Source organism: Microcaecilia unicolor, chromosome 1 (assembly GCF_901765095.1).
Source record: "Microcaecilia unicolor chromosome 1, aMicUni1.1, whole genome shotgun sequence".
NCBI lineage: Eukaryota > Metazoa > Chordata > Amphibia > Gymnophiona > Siphonopidae > Microcaecilia > Microcaecilia unicolor.
The window spans coordinates 427,710,975-427,724,019 of record NC_044031.1 but is presented as its reverse complement, the minus strand read 5'-3'; the positions used below and the strand labels follow the sequence as shown (position 1 = coordinate 427,724,019).

At 44.0% G+C, this 13,045-nt stretch overlaps 1 protein-coding gene across 1 annotated transcript in view; it reads right to left on the bottom strand.

Moving 5' to 3' along the window:
* Positions 1-237: 237 nt before the first annotated feature.
* LOC115475978 (putative ribosome-binding factor A, mitochondrial) overlaps positions 238-13,045 on the bottom strand; it is a 31,821-nt gene continuing 19,013 nt past the window's right edge. The window contains exon 7 of the mRNA XM_030212071.1: positions 238-1,276. Coding sequence (XP_030067931.1) covers positions 847-1,276 — 430 coding nt within the window. The 3' untranslated portion in view covers positions 238-846. The remainder of the gene's footprint in view (positions 1,277-13,045) is intronic.

Genomic DNA, 13,045 nt, shown 5'->3' with positions numbered 1-13,045 from the left:
TCTGAACAGGCCGAGAGGCCCATTGAAGGGGATAACTCAAGAGTGTCTGCTGCAAGGTCCAAAGCATCAACTGTTCTTTCCTGTTTTGGAGGATATATGGTGCTACGTTACAACCACAGAGAATCTTGTTGACCCAGGCTGTCCAATCAGATTCAACCAATACCAAAGTCAGCACACAATCACCAGAGGGCAAAGTCCAGCATGAGCACAAGTAAGCATAGATTCATCATCACTATGGGAATTTTTAAAGGGAATTTTTTATTAGGATTAATTCACATTAATAATAATACAAAGACACAGCTTTACTAAGCTGTCAACCAAAAGCAAAAGCCCAAATATGCTTCTTGTAAACTCCTACAGTGAGAAGAACAAGGTTGTCATTCCTGAGACAAACTGCCCTGCAATTAAACAGAGCTCTTCATGGCTATTCCAGGCTAGGTAAAAGCTCATGGCTTTCTGACTTTCAGGTCATGCTGTCACAGAACCCAAGCAAGAAGAAGAACTACCATAAGCTTGTGAGGTGTTTGGTCTCCTTATGATATTAGGATGTAAACATCATACCTAGAATAAAGATATTTTTAATTGCCACTTGAGAAGGGGGAAGGGCTTTTCTTTCCAGTTTGCAAGAGGAAAAGGGATTATACGTTGTACTTAATGACCTTCAGAATTCATTACAAAAATCTACATTTAACAAGGATATTTCTCATTCCTCGTCACCCCTCCAAAAGACATACATAGGTCCCCCTCTGCAGACCTCATGTTCTATAAACGTCTGTAGCCAAGAGTCCTGAGTTCAGTGCCAATGACTCAGATAGGACACAAATTACCAGTGACCCCCCCACGCGCTCATGGCTTTGAGACATGATTCTTCCTCTCTCCTGAGCTTGGTTTGCTAGCATTGGCATCTTCTGCATCCAACTCAACAGCTTCCTGAAGCTCATGCTCCAATTTGCTCTCTGGAGAGGCCATCTCGTCTCCCTCTCCCAGAGCCTCTTCATTATATTTCTCCAGAAGGTACTTTTGGGGCGTGATGTCGTCATTAAGAAATGCGTCCTTTGCTTTCTTCCTCTTCTTTTTCAGGATCTTGTGCCTTCGCAGCTCAGCTAGCTGCTCCTGATGCTGCTGCAGCAGCCCAATGCCCTCCATCCGCTTCTCCTTTTCTCTGCTACTCTTTTTGTACTCAGCTATTTGTCTGTTCAGCTCTTCATGGTCAATCCCAAACAAACTAGATTGCTGAGGAGAAGACAATGGCGCAGGAGAGGTCTCAAGTTCCTGACTGATGGAAAAGAGATAAAGATAAATCAGTATACACGCACAGCCACAATGCCACACTTATTTAGGATTTTATCATGCTGTAATCAAAGTATCGTACTATGATGAATGTAAATGCTTTAGTCCCTTTTCTTTGGGGGAAGAAAATACTGGCAGTTTATCCTTCAAATGTAGTGGAGATGATATTCAGACAGTGGGAGGCAGCGTGGCTAACTCCTGTGGTTGGCAGCGAGATCGGATATTCAATGCCAGGCCATTTCCAGTGACAGCATTGAATATCCGGTTTATTTTTGGTCGGTTTAAACTTAACTGGTCAAGACAATATTCAGCACTGGCCAGTTAAGTTTAAACCAGCCAATGACAGGCCTGCTATTTCGGCGGCCCAATTTGACCGCCAAACTTAGCCAGTGATGCACTGAGTATTAGCAGATAGCTGGTTACATTGTGCGATGTAACAGTTTAGCCGCTAAGTGCTGACCGCGAATATTCAGCAGGAGATAACTAGCTATCTCCTGCTGAATATTCGCAGATAGCCGATTAAGCGCTATTTAACCGGCCAGGAGTTGTTCCTGGCCGGTAAAATAGCGCTGAATATCAAGGGGGTGAGGGGGAGTAAGTTTAGACTGACATCTCAGCTGATCAGCTGTAATTCCCAGATTCACCAAAGCATACCAATGTGCTCCATTCTGTTCAGAGCAGGTTAATCTAGTCCTACCTTTTAGCCTTAACAACATGGTTGAGCTGCAGCCCTGTTTACTCCAGGAAATCAGTACTACATGTCTGTGCATGCAATGAACTAAAAATGCAGGATTTGATCAACGTGCCTTAAAAGAAGTAGAGGCAAAAAACAAATATCAAGAAAATAAAACACATAAAATAGAATAAAAATAAAATACAATCCATCAATAAATGTTAGGACCCAATGAAGGTAGAGGTGGGGGCAGGAAGAGATATATATACTTATTGTAAGCTGCTTCTACTGGGGCATGTAAGGAGTATTCCATTTTTAGTCAAATCTGCTGTTTTCACTTATGTACTATGAATATTATTCTCACATGTGCGTAACATCATCCATGGAGCCCAGTGAGGACACTGCCAAGTGCACTGTCACTTTAAATCTTTGAGGCAGTGCCCACACTGCACATGCACCGGTGCCTTCTTGCCTGATGCTTGAGTGTGGGACCAGCAGTCTACTTTTTTTTTTTTTAACCATTTTATTATTTTCATGTATACACTCGACAGTAAGGAAAACAGTTCTAATACAGCAAAATTACTAACCAATAACTGCCATAACAGGTTCCTTCCAGTCAACCCCGTCATGCTTATTTCATCCCAGCAGTCTACCTTTTTAGAGGAACAAAGATGCTATTTTTAAAATCTCTCCTTAGTGTGTCAAACATTTGCCTTTTTGGTGCCTTCCTTTTTTTGGGATTTTATTTCTTCAAATTCAACTTTTTTCTATATTAATTTGTTCTATGTTAATTTATTTTTTTCCATTATTTTTGAATTTTCAGTCTTTGAGGCCTCTGCGCCCATCTTCGCAAGGAAGCAATTGACCATTTTTGAGTATGCAACTACTTGAGCTCCCCGGGCTATAGAGACTTTTGAACTTGCATTGGCCATTTTTCCCTCCATGTCAATGAGGGTGCCGAGTGGATTTAAGAAGCATACTCGATACAATAAGACTATTTCAGGCACAGATCCCCATAACTGGTGTGTTCAGTGCTTGGGTCCAGAGCACTGGAACATACAGTGCAGCCTCCGCATGCAAGCGAGGACCCTTAAAGCCCGCAGAGTCCAGCGTGAAAAAATTTGGTTCTGCATCGACATGAAGCATAGCAGGTGATTCGGCACTTGATACGGAACCTGCATTGACATCAACATCGACATCGTGTGCACCAACGCAACTTTGAGATGGTCTGTCAGAAAGACAAATGGGGTTCGCACTCTCCACAAGGACAGAACACAGCAGTAACAGGGTGGAAAGGAACCAATTCCAAGTGATCCGTCACCACACTAGGATAAGATGCTCCAATGGAATTTATTATTATTAAGACCCAACACGGCCCGTGTTTCGGCTATTACAGCCTTCTCAGGGGTCAAATCGATGAGTGCTCAGTTGTGTATCGATTGATAGTGGAGCATTTTAAACTCTTGGTAAAGATTTGGTATAGCATGCAACAAGTACCACGAAAGGACTCTACACCCTTCGTCGGTGCTGCATGCATTGAGGGGGCCTGCAGCGTTAAAAACTTAAGATGCATCGCCACCATTCTCCCTCCAGGCACTCTGACATCCTTGATGCATGGGATGCTCTCCTTCTCTCCAACTTATTTCTCATTGAGAGCTTTCGAGGTCTTTGAGATCTCCTACGCCTGCACTGGGTATAACTCAGGCTGCGTCCACTCCACTTTCTCAGCAGGTACAGATGCCTACTCTATAGGAGGAGATCCGGGCTATGCTCAAAGAGGAGCTCTCAGGGCTACGCATAACACAGTCTATACAGGCTGAAAGGGTGCTTGCGCCAGCCTAAGCCCAGCCTGTTGATACACTGATACAGTCACGGAAGAGGTCTTGCACACTGGCTCAACACCGACTGTCGGCAGCACCACAAACCCAACCAACACATGTGTCGACACCAGCAGAGGAATTTTCTCCAACCTTGGAGACTCATCTGCCTTGACGCACTTTGACATAGAGCAGACACTCTAGCCGAATCTCTCTTCCACGCACTTCCCATTAACAGTTCTTTGAAGTGTCAGACTCAGACCTCTCCTGGGAGACAGATCAGGGCATCTCAGCTGAGGAGTTCTATGGCATCCCAACCAATCTTTCTCTGCCTCCTGAGAAACGTATATCTCCTCCAAAAGTATATACTTTCCTGGCTTTGTCCATGAGACAGTTCAAACCATACTTTTCAAATTAGAGACAGAGGAAGAACCTTGTTCAGAACTCTGAGGTTCTAGATTATGACTCTCCTCCTAGAGAAGGAATCACTGTTCCACTTCATACAATTATGAAAAATACTATCTATATATATATAAAAGGCACCACTGAAGCCTCCAGCCGGAAGTGTGAAGCGCCAGAGATATCCGGTTTCCCCATGAGTGAAGGAAAACAGCACAGCACGAAACAGTGAAGGACTCAGAGGGGGGAGGGGAGAGAGAGAGGGCAGGGACACACACACTCCCACATGCACACTCTGAAGAAAACCTTGCTAGCCCCCGTTTCATTTGCATCAGAAACGGTTTTTTTTTTACTAGTAATCAATAAACTGGGAGACGCCACTGACAGTCCAAGTAGCCCCAAAGAAAACTGCTTTACAAGAAACTTCTGAACTGTCGTAAATATCTGGCAAGGCAAGCCTTTGATGCCTTTTCATGCATTTCTACCTTAGGAGTAGCAATGTAGTATCTTTCCTGGCTCAGGGTCTCAGACCTTGAATCTGCTGTCCAGGAGCGTCTAGCAGATATCCCTTGTCATGGAGAAAACTTATTCAGTGACAAAGTTGAGGAAGTGGCCAACCTAATTAAAAAATATATACTATAAAATTCTATCCAGGCCACAAACTTCTGCTACTTCTAGAAGATTTGCAGGAGGTTTTTGATGTTTCAATTACTATGTCAAAGCATCATTACTACTCCTCCTCCTCCTCCTCAAAGGACTACACTCCAAAGCTCACGTCCAAGACAGCAACAGGGTCAAAAACCTCGGACTCCTTCTCAATCTAAACAGCCCAGTTTTGGACTCCTTGCCAAGTGACCTACCGATAAGGAGGAAGACTCATCCTATTCCAAAAGAGGTGACCTCTCATAACCTCCAATCGTTGGGTGCTACACCATACAGAACGGTTACATTCTGCACTGAGAAAAAAGATCTCCTGACCAGCCACCATAAGAGTTTCATTTCAACTGCTTCCAAATGACACTACTCTGAGAGGAGCTCTCTGCCCTCCTCAGGCAGGATGCAATAGAACTAGTTCCTCCGCTGGAGAGGGATTGAGGGCTCTATTCCAGATACTTCCTCATAACAAAACGATAGGGGGGGGGGGGGAGTACGACCAATTCTTGATCTACAAGACAAGTTTCTATTCAAAGAAAAATTTTCCATGGTTTCCCTGGGATCACTACTTCCCATGATACAACTCAATGACTGGCTCTGCTCTCTAGATCTCAAGGAGGCATATAAGCACATCCCTATTCTTCCTGTGCACAGAAAATTCCTCCACTTCCACTGTGAAGCTCTGCATTATCAATACAAGATCTTACTGTTTGGCTTGACTTCAGTGCCTCGCGTCTTGATGGTAGCTACAATTCTTCACAAGTGGCGCATACACATCTTCACCTACCTAGATGACTAGTTAATCAAGGTAGCCTCCAGGGAGCTGGCGCACACCTCCATTCTAGCCACCATCAGGCTCCTAGAACTCCTGAGGTTTGTGATCAATTACTCCAAATTACATCTTCAACCGTTTCAGACCTTAAGAGTTCATAGGGGCTCTCCTAGATACTATTCGACCGAGAGCAAACAACATTCTACATCTCTTGCTCAGGTATCTGCTTGTCAGATGCTCTGCCTACTCGGTCACATGGCCTCAATGGTCCACGTAACACCATTGGCTCAGCTCCACTTCCAAATTCCTCAGTGGACGTTCTCCTCTCAGTAGTCCCAAGCTACGGGATTATTCTTGGCCCATATTTAAGTCACTCCAGTATTATGCAACTCTCTATGGTGGTGGATGGTATCCCAGAATCTCACCTGGGGACTTCCGTTTCAGCCCCCTCCATATCACTAGGTCCTCACCACGGATACCTCCATGGTAGGTTGGGGTGCTCACCTTGACGGTCTCCATATACAGGTTTCTTTGTCCCCATGGGAGAAAAAACACACCATAATCAACCTCCTGGAATTGCGAGCGGTCTAGAACACCCTCAAAACCTTTCAAGACTGCATCCTCGATCAGGTAAAACTTGTTCGCATGGACAACCAAGTTGCGATGTATTACCTGAACAAACGAGGAGGAACAGGTTCTTACCACCTCTGTCAACAATCCAGATATGAACTTGCGCAGCTTCTCAAAACATTTCTAACAGCTATTTACCTAGTCGGTAAACAGAATACTGTAGCAGACAGTATTTAAACCTCACGAATGGTCTAGCAGCATCTCTGTGGTTTGTCAGATATTCCATCGATGGGGGTCCCTAGTGACAGAATTGTTTGCTTCTCCGCTTTTTGTTCCAGGGTATACGCTCCCAACCCTACAGCTCCAGAGCCTTCTTGCTCCACTGGGGAGCAGACCTATATGCCTTTTCCCCACTACCTCTCATACGGAAAAGTTTTCACAAACTGTGTCGCGACCAAGGGACCAAGATTCTAATTGCTCCCTACTGGCTGTGTCAAATCTGTTTCCCTCTTCTCCTAGAATTATCGTCCAAGGAATCAATGAGGTTAGATCCTTTTCCAACCCTAACAACACAGAATGAAGGGTCCCTCCTCCATACAGACCCTCGCTCTCTAGCCCCAATGGCTTGGTTTCTGACAACAGAAATTTACATTCCTTAAACCTTCCTGAAAGAGTCTCTAGAATATTCATAGTCTCTAGGAAACCTTCTACACAGAAATATTACTGTTTAAAGTGGAAAAGATTTTCCTTCTGGTGTGCAGCCAAAGCATTAGACCCTGCTAGGAGCTTTCTAATTACCCTTATAGAGTACCTTCTCCATCTTTTGGATTCTGGTCTCAAAACTAACTCAGAGTACATTTGATTGCCATTAGTATGTTTCTCCTCAAGGTGGATAATAAACCAGTTTCTGTTCATCCCGCGATACTAAGGTTCATGAAAGAAAGTTGGTATGAAATAAACCTATCAAACCATAGCCTGTGGTTTAGGATCTCTATGTCATCATCACAGCTCTCATGAAACCTCCTTTTGAACCACTACATTCCTGTTCTCTAAAATTCCTCACATATAAGGTAGTGTTCTTAATAGCTCTTACTGCTGCCAGAAGCGAAAGTTAACTTTGAGCCCTAGTGGCAGATCCACCTTACACCAGGTTCTACCATGACAGGATTGTACTCCAAACCCACCCCAAATTTCTTCCTAAAGTGATATTGGACTTCTACCTTAATCAGTCCTTTGTATTACCTGTCTTCTTCCCTAACCCACACCTATATTGGAGAAGCAGCACTGCATACCTTAGACTGCAAGCTTAAGTACATAAGTATTGCCATACTGGGACAGACCAAAGGTCCTTCAAGCCCAGCATCCTGTTTCCAACAGTGGCCAATCCAGGTCACAAATACCTGGCAAGATCCCAAAAAAGTACAAAACATTCTATACTGCTTATCCCAGAAATAGTGGATTTTCTCCAAGTCCAATTTAATAATGGTCTATGGACTTTTCCTTTAGGAAGCCGTCCAAACCTTTTAAAAACTCCGCTAAGCTAACCGCCTTTACCACATTCTCTGGCAACGAATTCCAGAGTTTAATTACACATTGAGTGAAGAAAACTTTTCTCCGATTAGTTTTAAAATTTACTACTTTGTAGCTTCATTGCATGCCCCCTAGCCCTAGTATTTTTGGAAAGCATACACAGACGCTTTACGTCTACCCATTCAATTCCACTCATTATTTTATAGACCTCTATCATATCTCCCCTTTTCTCCAAGCTGAAGAGCCCCAGCCGTTTTAGCCTTTCCTCATAGGGAAGTTGTCCCATCCCCTTTATCATTTTCATCGCCCTTCTCTGCACCTTTTCTAATTCCACTATATCTTTTATGAGATGCGGCGACCAGAACTGAACACAATATTCGAGGTGCGGTCGCACCATGGAGCGATACAAAGGCATTATAACGTCCTCATTTTTGTTTTCCATTCCTTTCCTAATAATACCTAACATTCTATTTGCTTTCTTAGCCGCAGCAGCACACTGAGCAGAAGGTTTCAACGTATCATCAACGACGACATCTAGATCCCTTTCTTGGTCTGTGACTCCTAACGTTGAACCTTGCATGATGTAGCTATAATTCGGGTTCCTCTTTCCCACATGCATCACTTTGCACTTCCTCACATTAAACGTCATCTGCCATTTAGACGCCCAATCTCCAATCTCCCAGTCTCGTAAGGTCCTCTTGTAATTTTTCACAATCCTCCTGTGATTTAACGACTTTGAATAACTTTGTATCATCAGCAAATTTAATTACCTCGCTAGTTACTCCCATCTCCAGGTCATTTATAACTATGTTAAAAAGCAGCAGTCCCTGCACAGACCCCAGGGGAACCTCACTAACTACCCTTCTCCATTGAGAATACTGACCATTTAACCATATTCTGTTTTCTAACTTTTTTAACCAGTTTTTAACCCACAATAAAACACTACCTCCTATCCCATGACTCTCCAATTTCCTCTGAAGTCTTTCATGAGATACTTTGTCAAACGCCTTCTGAAAATCCAGACACACAATATCAACCGGCTCACCTTTATCCACGTTTGTTCATCCCTTCAAAGAAATATAGTAGATTGGTGAGGCAAGATTTCCCTTCACTAAATCCATGTTGACTTTGTCTCATTAATACATGCTTTTGAATATGCTCTGTAATTTTGTTCTTTATAATAGTCTCTACCATTTTGCCCAGCACTGACATCAGACTCACTGGTCTATAATTTCCCGGATCTCCTCTGGAACCTTTTTAAAAAATTGGCGTTACATTGGCCACCCTCCAATCTTCTGGTACCATGCTCATTTTTAAGGATAAATTACATATTACTAACAATAATTCCGTAAGTTCATTCTTCAGTTTTATAAGTACTCTGGGATGAATACCATCCGGTGCAGGAGATTTGCTACTCTACAATTTGTAGAACTGCCCCATTACATCCTCCAGGTTTATAGAGAATTCATTCAGTTTCTCCGACTCGTGAGCTTCAAATACCATTTCTGGCACCAGTATCTCTCCCAAATATTCCTCGGTGAACACCAAAGCAAAGAATTCATTTAATCTCTCAGCTATAGCTTTGTCATCCCTGATAGCCCCTTTTACCCCTTGGTTATCTAGCGGTCCAACTGATTCTTTTGCCGGCTTCCTGTTTTTAATATACCTAAAAAAAGTTTTACTATGTGTTTTTGCCTCCAATGCAATCTTTTTTTCAAAGTACCTCTTAGCCTTCCTTATCAGCGCTTTGCATCTGACTTGACATTCCTTATGCAGTTTCTTGTTATTTTCAGTCGGTTCTTTCTTCCTTCCATTTTCTGAAAGATTTTCTTTTAGCTCTAATAGTTTCCTTCACCTCACTTCTTAACCATTCTGGCTGTCGTTTGGTCTTCCGTCCTCCTTTTTTAATATGCGGAATATATTTGGCCTGGGCTTCCAGGATGGTGTTTTTGAACAGCACCCACGCTTGATGTAAATGTTTGACCCTCGCAGCCGCTCCTCTATGTTTTTTTTTTTATCGTTCTTCTCATTTTATCATAGTCTCCTTTTTTAAAGTTAAACGCCAACGTATTTGATTTCCTATCCTGCTTATAATCAAACGAGAAAAACGCCCAAGTTCCGACCTAAATCGGGAGATGGACGTTTATCTCACAAAAACGAATAACGCAGTATAATCGAAAGCCGAACTTGGACGTTTTCAACTGCACTCCATCGCGGAAGCGTACAAAGTTGACGGGGGAGTGTCGGAGGTGTGGTGAAGGTGGGACTGGAGCATGGTTATCACCCGAACAGAGATGGGTGCCTTTCGCCGATAATGGAAAAAAAGTATGCGTTTGTAGCTAGAATTTAGGGCACTTTTCTTGGACCCTGTTTTTTCACGAATAAGGCCCCAAAAAGTGCCTTAAATGACCAGATTACCACCGGAGGGAATCGGGGATGACCTCCCCTGACTCCCCCAGTGGTCACTAACCCCCTCCCCACCACAAAAAATGATGTTTCACAACTTTTTATTTTCACCCTCAAATGTCATACCCACCTCCCTGGCAGCAGTATGCAGGTCCCTGGAGCAGTTGTTAGGGGGTGCAGTGGACTTCAGGCAGGTGAACCCAGGCCCACCCACCCCCTACCTGTTACAACTGTGCTGCTTAATGCTTAGTCATCCAACCCCCCAAACCCACTGTACCCACATGTAGGTGCCCCCCTTCACTCCTTAGGGCTATAGTAATGGTGTAGACTTCTGGGCAGTGGGTTTTGAGGGGGATTTGGGGGGCTCAACACACAAGGGAAGGGTGCTATGCACCTGGGAGCGCTTTAACTTTTTTTTTTTTTTTTTTAAAGTGCCCCCTAGGGTGGCCGGTTGGTGTCCTGACATGTGAGGGGGACCAGTGCACTACGAATCCTGGCCCCTCCCACGAACAAATGCCTTGGATTTATTCGTTTTTGAGCTAGGCGCTTTCATTTTCCATTATCGCTGAAAAACAAAAACACCCAGCTCACAAATTGTTGAATACAACATGGACGTCTATTTTTTGCAAAAATACGGTTCGGTCCGCCCCTTCACGGATCCGTTCTCGGAGATAAACGCCCATGGAGATAGACGTTTTCGTTCGATTATGCCCCTCCACATATACTTACTTCAAAGCTAATATCAAATCCGATCATATTATGATCACTGTTATCAAGCAGTCCCAGCACCATTACCTCCCACACCAGATCATGCGCTCCACTAAGGACTAGGTCTACAATTTTTCCTTCTCTCTTTGGCTCCTGTACTAGCTGCTCCATAAAGCAGTCATGATTTTGTCAAGGAGTTTTACCACCCTAGCGTGCCCTGTTACATTTATCCAGTCAATATCGAGGTAATTGAAATCACCCATCATTGTGTTGCCCAGTTTGTTTGCGTCCCTAATTTACTTTAACATTTCTGCATCCATCTGTTCATCCTGGCCAAGTGGACGGTAGTACCCTATCACTATCCTTTTCCCCTTTAAAGACACATGGAATTTCAATCCATCGGGATTCCAAGATGTGTTTTGTTTCCTACAGAATTTTCAATCTATTTGAGTCAAGGCTCTCGTTAATATACAATGCTACTCCTCCACCAATTCGATCCACCCTATCACTACGATATAATTTGTACCCCGGTATGACAGTGTCCCACTGGTTATCCTCCTTCCACCAGGTCTCAGAGATGCCCACTGTATCTAATTTTTAATTCAGTGCAATATGTTCTAATTCTCCCATCTTATTTCTTAGGCTCCTAGCATTCACATATAGACATTTCAAACTATGTTTGTTGTTCCTATTTACATCATGCTCAGTACTTGACAGTATTAATTTGCAATCTTTTGTCTGATTTTTATTTTTATTTAAGGACACCTGATCTACTATGGTCTCTTTTGCAACCTCACTGCAGGTCTTTTTCTGCTGTCATCTACTATGTTACTATATGTTACTATCAGGATATTCTAGCATATTATCTGGAACATACTGTTACGTTCCTCACCTGATTCCAGGCCTGCGCGTCTGATTCGCCAGTGAGGTGCGGTCCAGCAGAGCTAGCCGGCTTTTTGATGTTTCTCCAGGATGGGTCGGTTTCAGTTTCCCAAGTCTGGCAGCCGTCATCTGGCTTAGAGCATGGGCAGCGGCCATCTTGGCTAGCTCAGGAGGGGCGGCCATCTTGTATAAACGAGATCAGGAAGGAACTCCATATTTGGTCTTGGGAGGATCTCCTATGGGGGCAGCCATGTTGGCTTCACCTGAGTTTGGTTTGCTCAGATTTCTTCCCTATTTAAAGCACTGCCTCCAGGCCTTCATTGCTTCGGCCTCATTTGTTCTGAGGAGTTGCTGTCGGAGTGTTGTTCACCGACTTCCTTCTGTTCCTGTTTTTCCTGTGTATCAGACCTTGGCTAGTTATCTCGGATTTCGCTTGTTTGCTGCCTGCCTTGACTCTGGACTGATTTGACTATTTCTTTGCCTGTTGGAGTACTGATTCTGGACTGTGTCTGTTTCCTGCTATCCTGGTCAGCGGCTGTGCAACCCCGCCAGTTCCTGAAGTCCTGGTGGCCGCCTGCAGCTGGCGGCTCAACTCCCTGTGAACGGTGGTCGCTTCCCAGGTGAAGCTAGGGGTTGTCTGGCTGCCTGACCGAGTGCGGTGTCACTCCATTTCTGCCGTGCTCAGTCGGGGCACAGGAGCTCACCACTACCAGGTCATAACACATACAAAATGTAATAGGACGCTGTGGCGAAACAGGGGGTTTTCAAGCCTGTGAACCGTAATAATATTTTCATGCAGTGTATTTCTCTTGTTCGGTCAGCAGGTGGTGCTTGTTCTGCGTTTTAAAGCTGTTGCAGAGAAAGCTGTTTTCTTTTCAGTTTAGCGCTTTGGAAAGGCAACCTGCAGTGCCATTGGACACAAGCACTTATCTTAAAGGGTTAGGTGGTCTGTAGGATCCAGGAACTGAGCCCAACTGTTGCTTCTCAGATGGTATGCAGTGCCCTCGGCCCAACGCTGGCCAACATTTCGCTTTGCTGCATCAGGGTCCCAAATGGCAAGAAATCTTAGGCTTCATCACAGTTTTCTGCACATATCCCCGGGGATGCAGCGAAGCGAAATGCTGGAAACCGTTGACAGCCTAGTCTTGCCTAATGGTTGAACTAGCCCTGCCCACTTCCACAAGCAAAATGCAATCTTACCCATGGAAAGATCTTTTAATACTGCTCACACCAAGCCCAACATGAAGTTCATAGTCTACAATTATAACTGCACAAAGCATACTCATGGAAATAAAAAAAAAAAAAAAGAGAAAATGAAATCAGAGAGAGATGGCTAGCATGTTC